Source organism: Hyposmocoma kahamanoa, unplaced genomic scaffold (genome assembly GCF_003589595.1).
Source record: "Hyposmocoma kahamanoa isolate Upper Pololo Valley unplaced genomic scaffold, ASM358959v1 80, whole genome shotgun sequence".
Lineage (NCBI taxonomy): Eukaryota > Metazoa > Arthropoda > Insecta > Lepidoptera > Cosmopterigidae > Hyposmocoma > Hyposmocoma kahamanoa.
Window position 1 is genome coordinate 5,708,176 of NW_020654051.1, and position 9,393 is coordinate 5,717,568.

The 9,393-nt window shown below is 32.3% G+C and overlaps 1 protein-coding gene across 1 annotated transcript in view; it reads right to left on the bottom strand.

The window, feature by feature from the left end:
• Positions 1-2,866: 2,866 nt before the first annotated feature.
• Positions 2,867-9,393, bottom strand: part of LOC113233944 — a 42,798-nt gene continuing 36,271 nt past the window's right edge. The window contains exons 12-13 of the mRNA XM_026469180.1: positions 7,057-7,101; positions 2,867-2,993 (exon numbers count right to left, since the gene is read on the bottom strand). Of these exons, the coding sequence (XP_026324965.1) occupies positions 2,867-2,993; positions 7,057-7,101 (172 nt within the window). The remainder of the gene's footprint in view (positions 2,994-7,056; positions 7,102-9,393) is intronic.

Consider the following 9,393-nt stretch of genomic DNA (forward strand, 5'->3'; position numbering starts at 1 on the left):
CTTATTGTAATGTTAAAACTATGATGTTTTATTGGCAGCTTTGTGACCGTTCATTCATTCTGTTCGTACTATGACGTGACTTTAACATTAAAGTAATATTGCTCATATGTCAAATTTAGGAATCTTAAAATAGTTACACAGATGCAATGGAAACAATATTAAATAAAAATACGCTGATAAGACTCAGCTTGTTTTATTTATTTTTCTTCATGAAAATGCGGAATAATTATTGAAAACAACGTAATTTTAATAGATTTTATTATTACATACTTTTCTTTTCTTAACAGTCAAAATTCTCTGAATGTAAATAACATTAAGTACTTAAACATTATACTACGATAAGGCGATTCGGAATATCAAAAAAGAAAGAAATGGCATTATATAGTTCACATAGCGTTATCTCTTTCCTATTTTTAGTAAGGAATAGACAATATTGGGAAAACATTCGTTCTTTCAATCACTTTTGCAATAATACATTACTTGGTTGACAGGTTCGTCATGGTACGAATATTAGTAATATTATAATAAGCTTACATTGAAATAGGATTGTTTTTGAAAAGGTTATGGTAGGCTCCCGGAAATAAAGACGAAATGTCATTTAATCTGTTTGAAAACTATTCTGCCATATCATTACTGTGATAACTGTGCTCCGAATTCGAAATAATTGACGGGTGTCATCAATAAGTGCCGTCAATTGTTTCACTTCAAATCGACAAGTTAACTTGAGCTTTGCCATAATGGACGAAAATTGCAAAATTACAAATTTAATATTTAATATCCGATGAAATTTGATTTCGTTTGTTTTGTAATTAGATGTTTTGCTGTCCCCACACCACCGAATGGAACTGAACGGCATTGTTAAAGACATTATCTTTATTACAATAAATACAAATTTTTAAAGACACAGGTCAGTTGTTGGCGCTGTCTATATTTCAGTGCAAACCAGAGTTGATATTTATAAGCAATGTATCACTGATGAATAACCAGGAATGTATGGCCCTTGTTTCGTCTCTATTTCTGGTTATATACTCGATGACATCCACCTAATTCTGGATTTCGTTATCGACACACAGACAACAATTTATAAAATGCATACATAACAAATGGGGTAAATTGAAAAATTGACATTAGAAACACAGGTAGGTATTACTGGAATAAAAACTCCATGATCGTTGTGACATTTTAACATAAGATAGACATTTGATAGTTCTGATGTGAAAAGTCGGTATTATCGACTACAGTGTCATTCAGGAGACTATATATATGACATATTAGCTGATACATCGTCCATCATTTTTGACGTGAAATTACATAAAATCGTCTATTGGATCCATGGATCCCATTAATAGTTGAACATGTTAACCGACATGTCGTCAAATATTTTTAGTAAAATGACGGTATATTGATTAACGGGGCAACTTTAAGTTTAATTTTCTCTACCTAATATTGATAGTAATTTAATATATTTGACGAGTGAAACCGTACATTTTTTATGATTTACATTTGTTATTTTAATATTACGAGTAAACCCGCACGATATCATAAGTATTCGATTTATGCTTACTACAACACCACGGTGATCGATGTATATTTTGCAATAAATGAGTGTTATTATTGTCTCGTTCGGACACGGTCGTTTTATTTACATTAGTTAATAATACTCCAATCATTTGCATTGCAATTTGCATCTCTCTATCTCCTTGCATCGTCCTACTTGCATTTACATACATCCTGCAGTGCAACGTGTGTTAACGGCACAATATTTAAGATTAGAGTACCTATATTATCTTGAAATATTAAATAATATTTCAAGATACTATTCTCGAATACTAAAGAATACTTCATGATATATTCAAGAATAATCAACTACTTAATAAGAATTGTCACCAAAATTAGGTAGAGAAAAATAACCTGAAAAAAAATCTTCTAAAAAACCTAATACAAAGATACAACGCAAGCACGTAGAAAAATTCGTGAGGTCCGCTGGTTCGTTCCGTGGCTTAGTTGGTATAGTGTCTGGCACGGTATGCTAGAAGACGTCGGTTCGAATCCGGCCGGATCGAATGAATTTTTTTCAGTGTTCGATCTTTGTATTAATAATTATAACAAACTAGTGGAGTAATAATTCTTATTGTTAGTAATTTACCTCCTTATATTTAGTTCAATTTCACCTTACCTATTTTTGCCGCCAAGCAGTAATGCGAGCATTACTGTGTTCCGGTTTTGAAGGGCGCTGGTGACATTACAGGCACATGGGACTTGTCAACTTATGTCTCAGGGTGTCAGGCGCGATGGAATTTCCCTCATATATTTTCGATTTAAAGCTCTGATTGGCACTGCAAACTATTATGGACAGGCGTGTAGTTTACCACCAAGCACACTACTTGTTCGTCCCGTCACTTGATGTTATAAAAAATCTTCTTATAATATCGTCAATTGCATGCAGTATTTCACACATTTAAATAAAATTAGAGGAGATAAATTACCCAACGCAGCTAATATGATTGCCAACGGGTGTCGCAGGCTACTACTCTATCGTATCAAACCAAAACACTGCAAGTCTCAGTATAGTGTTTTGTAATTTAATAACAAGAATCTTTCGACTGTTTTATCAAGTCAAAACAAAAATCGTTTTTCAATAGACATAGCTTATTAAGTTTAAATTTAAACGGCTAAATGGAATTCTTTAATATCTAATTATGAAAGTAAGTTAAATGTATCTTTTAAGTTGATAAATTAGAAAAATCCTTTTTGCAGCATTTTTCAAAATGCTTTTTTGATATTACAGTGCACAGGTTTGACACGGTACTCAATCGCAGCATATAAACCAGCGATACCACTAATTTTACAGACGGCACTGTGGTAATCACCTGCATGCCATGGAACTCCCGTCTCCTTCAATGCTGTAAGATTTAAACTTGTCGAAGACGACTTGCCTTTTATGGGGTATATAATGTACACCAGGTCTCGACAAAATAAGTATTGATTTGCTTCTGAAATAATTAATAAGGCTTTATTTCGTGTAATACTGAATGGAGCAACAAGATGGTCGACAACGTTCCAACTCGCACTCATGATAATAATAATAATAACACTCATAGCCCCGCAGTTGAGAAACCCTGTATAGCGGGTGCTATGAACACACATATAGACAACCACAAATTACACCCAAACTCACAAGAGAAATAAATGTAGGGCATACAAATATTTCTCTCTCACCGGGGGCCTCTGCGTGGCAGTCTAGCATGGTAACCGTTCGGTCACGGAGGCGGTTAAATAAAAAAAAAATACACTGAGTGTAAAAAAAATCGCGTATTTAATTTGTTCTTGCTATACGGTGTAGAGGTAAAAGGCCGCATTGACAAAATCATAATATGATTAAGTGTGCTAATACTACCGTAGATATAAGTAATATAGAAATAACAATATCCATTGTTGCTAAATGTCCTAAAGGGTTGGATGTGACGAAGGGATGTGGTCCTGACGGTCTGCCCTCCATTTTCTTAAAAACAATAACCTTTTGCCAATAACTATCTTGTTCAGCATCTCATTGCGTCTGAGTCAGATTCCTATAATTTGGAAAAAGTCATAAGTTGTTCCTATTCACAAGAGTGGCGATAGACATGATATAAGGAATTATAGGCCTATATCTAAATTATCCACTTTAGCTGAGTTATTAGATAAAATAGTCTACGACAGCGTTTTTCCTCTGTCGCGACCACTAATTATTTCTCAGCAGCATGGTTTCAATATCAAAAGATCAACGGAAACAAACCTTTATGAATTTACCCAGATGATGTGTGAAGCCATGGAAAAGGGTTATCAAGTTGACGTCATTTACACCGACTACTTCAAGGCTATTGATAAAGTATCACACTCAACTCTCATTCGCAAGCTTGGAGAGATCGGCATACATGGCGAACTTTTAAGATGGTTGTAGTCATATTTAAGAAACCAATGTCAGGCAGTGACTGTAAAGGGATATTGCTCTTCTGTCATTCCTATTAGTTCTGGAGTTCCACGGGGCTCGCATCTCGGACTTCGTTTGTTCAACATTTTCAAAAACGACATTACTAAAATTATTACAAATTCTAATATTCTTTCATATGCGGATGACAAAAATCTTCAAATTTAATAAAACTATATCCGATTGTGAAAAATTACAACTTGATTTAATTGGCCTGAATAATTATTGCATATTTAATTCTTTAATATCAACAAATGTCACGTAATTACGAAAGTAAATTATAAGTTTTGATATAAATTTTTTATTAGTTAGTTTAAGTGAATTATTACTTTTACGTGACAAATCACGTAAAAGAAATAATTCAAATTACCTATATACTTAATTACCTTTAATAATACTATAATTAATATAGCGACTGAGGTGAGTGACCTGGATGTGCTTCTGGATGATAGGTTGATTTTTGATGGCCATATTAATAAAGTTATTATTATCATAGGAAATGAAACTATTTTTTCGGATTTAAATCGCGTATATTTGTTTTTTCAAACAAACCGACGTTTCGAGCCCTTGATAGGTCCCATGGTCACGGTTGACTGTGACCTATGTGTAACAATCACGAAAACCTAAGAACTCGTTATTATTATCATATCGAATGCTTGGCTTTATCTCCAGGACAGGCAGAGATTTTCGTAATCCTGAAACTTTAATTCTATTGTATAATTGTTGCATTCGGTCTATTCTAAAATATGCATCTACTGTTTGGAACTCTCAGTACAAGATTTATATTTCTGGCATTAAGCGCATTCAGAATAAATTTAAGAAGTTATTAAGTTATAGGCGTCCGTCGTTTCCTAATCATGACATAGTGGAAAAACGACGCGCTGCGAAGGACCAAATCTTTTTAAGTAATATTTTCAGAAATAAGATTGACTCTAGCTTTTTGTTACATAATATGAATTTGAGATATCCTAGATCTAATTCTCGTTAGAAAAGTGTCATTTGTGTGCCTGGTTGTAAAACTAAATATTTAAGTAAAGCTTTCTTGTTTGGAGCTTGTAATGCATACAATAAGAATCATTTAGATGTAGATATATTTTATTTGTCCTTTTCACAATTAGTAAAGTCCACTTATGCACAATAATTTATGTTATTTGTTTTTTAGTTTATTTCTTTTTATGTTTCTTTTTCTTATTTTCTTTAAATAATTAATTTTTAAATTAATTAATTAAAAAAAAATAACAAGTTGATTTTCTTTCTTTTCTAAGTTATGTTTATTAGTGGAAACTTTGCTGCTTTAATTGATACCTTTTTTGTACTATAATCTTGTAAATAAAGCAAAAAGTGATTGTTTTGCAAATAATAAAATAAATAAATTAATTTGTTAATTGACAATTAGAAATAGTATAATTGGTTCACTGATGGATTGCAAAAACGTTACTTCTTTTTATTTACCTTTTTTTTCTCTCTCTCAATGGATAGTCAATAATTTAATGATGATTTTTTAATTATGAGTTGTATTTCGTTACGTAATGACACGACCAGTCCCGAGAGCTGCGAGTTGCCTCTGTGTGCACTGTTACAGTGTTCGGAAAGCGAAATAAGCATGTTGCTGAATATGTTTGTTTTGTTTCGTTGTTCCTGGGCACGAGTTTTTTTGTGTTGTATGTGTTATATCTATATATCTATGACAATATATAACTTGTAGTTGTGTATTGTCCATCAGATTGTATGTTTACCTACTTTTTGTTTTTATATTATGAATTTTCAAAGAACATATAAAACGCAATTCATATATATTCAGTGTCCTATGGATAAATAGATGATTTACGTTACCTATATGAATTGCAAGTAATTTATAATATGAATTGCAAATAATCATATTATGATTCTGTCAATACGGCCTTTTTAGCCTTGGCAGATGTTTATTGTCAATAGCAAAAAGAAATATGACGCCAGAGTTTGTTACTACAGACAATAGGTATATAACATACACCACCATTACCACAACATGGTGAATAAAGAATATTATGGCACTATTTAGTTTACAAGATCACACCCACCCTATCTACGTACGTTTGTATTCTCGCATTTCTGATGTAAAGTATTATTTTTGAACAAAAGGTAAGTAAAGCTTTTTGTGTGTGAAACCGAAAAAAAATCAAGTCATATTTGCTATAGTTACTAGTACGTACATTTGCGTAACCTGCCCGTAAATACAAGATCTGCCCATTAATCAAGTGCCTAATATCACCAATAGGTAGGACGACGGCGGTCTGCCCAAATTCGATCACGTGAAAAATAAATTTCTAATTTTGAATATTTATAATATCCATCCCTTAGGTGCTTCACAACACAGTGTTGTAGTTTTAGGCAAGGTTAGGCGTTCGCCGTCCAACATTCGTCTAAAACAATGACTGTCAAATAAATAATACTAGACCAAAATCAAACGACAATGTGAAGTATGAAGCTTCGTTCGCATAATGCATCTTTTAGTTTGGCTGAGTGCACGGATTTATATATTTCATAAACTGGATCGCGCACTTCGATATACCAATATTACAAATTTACACCTTATTGGGTTATGTTAAGGTTTATTTTAAGTTAAAGTAATAAACCGAGTCACGTGAGATAGCTCGAAGTAGTGGTCTGTCGTTGTCTAACAAGTTGCCAATGCTAAATAAAATCATCTTAGGTAGTGTCTAGTCTATTAACTTTTTTAAATTTTGCTTAAATAAAATTAGCTTAAAAGTAATATGCTTTTACTGTAATAATACAAAAAAATATATCAACAATAAAACCTTCTATTATGAAGTAGCATATCAAATAAGTATACTAATTTGTATTATGAAATAATATTAGCAGTTTAGGTCATCCATAAGCGGCCACATTTTTGTAAAAATTAAAAAGTTACAAAGAATATGGCTGGCTGACGCATTACTACTTCGAAGCCTCTCACTCGGCTCGTTTTATTAACTTAGTGCGCGGTCCAGTTTGAGTGTTACTTATTTGACTGATTCGGACGGATGTCACTACACTTTGATCTTAGCCAAAAGGCCGAGAGACGGAGAAATCAACGCTATTGTACTAACCTCAGTCGAAGCCGTGAAACATCATATTTTTGTTTGCATTTACATCTGTGAACAAATGCGTATTGTTAGCAACAGTTTTACGAAATTTGTTGTGATGCAGACGACATCTTGCAAAAAATTCTACTACACATTTATACATAGAATTCCTTATTGAAATTTTAACCCTTACGTTATTCACACGCTGTGGAAATTCATATTATGGAAAAAAGGCCGTTTCTTTACTTTAAAAAGTACTTAAAAACATATGCGTGAATTAGATTGCAGCTTTACTGAAATCACCAACCTGCCACACCCATGTCTGTTCAGTTTGATAATAAATTCCCGACACTGACTGAAACGAACTAGTTAGTTATTCTTGCTCGAGCCCAATATTTCTCGGGTCCATTCAAATCAGTGTTTTTTTTTTCAAAAGTCTGGCAAATTATTTTAGTTTTTTCTATTTTACGCATTGACTTACAAATAAATGGACGACGGGTCTAATATTAAACCACGAAAAAAATGTCCCAAGTCAACCTATTTAAACGTAATGACATGTAAAGGAATATGAAAAAGCTAAAACGTTGAATTTAAATTGTAATGTCATCGCAGTACTGTCTAATTTTGCTTGCTTCGCTGTCAGTCGAACAAACGAAGACCAAAGCGTGAACGACGCTCTGTATACGATTTTAACGCCCTATAAGTTCGGACACTTTTTAGCGAGGACCCGACGTCCATATAATTGTAAGTCAATGATTTTACGTCTAATTTTGAAAATAAAAATTTAGTAATTATAATTTTATCATTTATTTGTTTTAATTTTCTACCAATAATACAGGTTACCCGAATGTTTCTAATTTTAAATTGCGTAAACTTCAGTTGAAAAACTGTTTTTATTTAGAAAACTTTAATCAATTAAACTGCAAATGTTACAGTTTAACTGTAACAATTTTTACATTTTTAACCGTCTAAAAATGGATTTTGTTTAATTGCGATTTTTTAATAATGTTAACTAAGTAGGTATTGACTTAGTATTGAAAAATGTGAACTTAATTGCTGCTTTACGTTTAATTCTTATTTAGATCGAAGGAATTTTTTTCTAAGTGCTCAATCTTTGTATTAATAATTATAACAAACTGGTGAAGCAATTACACTAAAAAAAAATTTAATATCAATTCAATAAAAATTTAAATAATTATGCAATTATGCGTTAATAAAGTAAGGTGTGAGTAAGTGCAAAATAGTGTTGCAGCAAATAGTAAAAACGGCCTCTGGCCTTATATCCAATCAGGACCCCGATTCAGAACACTCTGATATTTTAACCGAATCATTCGATTGGATATCGTTCTTGAATCGAAGGGCGCTTTCCGAGCTATTCAGAACATTCGAGTTAAACGTTCGATTCGGATACGGATACGATATCGTTATCCAACAGCGTTTACGGAGTTAATAGGTGAAATATAAAAGTCCTTTTATATACATTTTTAAAACTTTAAAGGACTAAAATGTAAGAATGCCTTAGTCTTGCATTAAAATAAATTAATAAAATTTAACAAAATTCAGACTTTATTACTATTATAAAATAATAAGAGATTTCCATATTACATTCATGCTTTGTAAACAATAAGACTTTCGGTAACGTTTGTAATTAACCTTTGCCGGTTGAGAAGTTGGAGTAATCGTACGGGTATGATGACGTCATTTCGGTTCGGTGTCGAATACGACAGTTTGACGTTCGATTCGGGTGTTGTGAATAAAAATGAAAAGAAATCGTACGATATCAAATCTAATCGGTCGACAACTGAGTTATCGTAAGATTCTGAATCGACTCCCAAAAGCGGGGCCGATTATTCGACCAAACTATTCGGCCTGATTAATGCGAAACGAAAAGTACCACTTACTAACTTTAGTTAATGATACATAATTTCGTAAGTACAGTGGAATAAAAAAGGTACTCTGATTATCAAGTTTAAAGTTTAAATTTATGCTTAATGAAAAAGGTGTTTTTTTATTTCACTGCAATTTGATTAACTTCCAAAAATGTAAACAAACAATCAAACAAACAAACAAACAATCAAACAAACGAACAAACAAACGAACAAACAAACAATCAAACAAACGAAAAAAACGAACAAACAAACAATAAAACAAACGAACAAACACAATCAAACAAACGAACAAACAAACAATCAAACAAACGAACAAAGAAACAATCAAAAAACGAACGAACAAACAAACAATCAAACAAACGAACAACCAAACAAACGATCAACCAATCAAACAAACAAACGATCAACCAATCAAACAAACAAAAGAACAACCAAAAAAACAAACAATCGAACAACCAAACAAACAAACAAT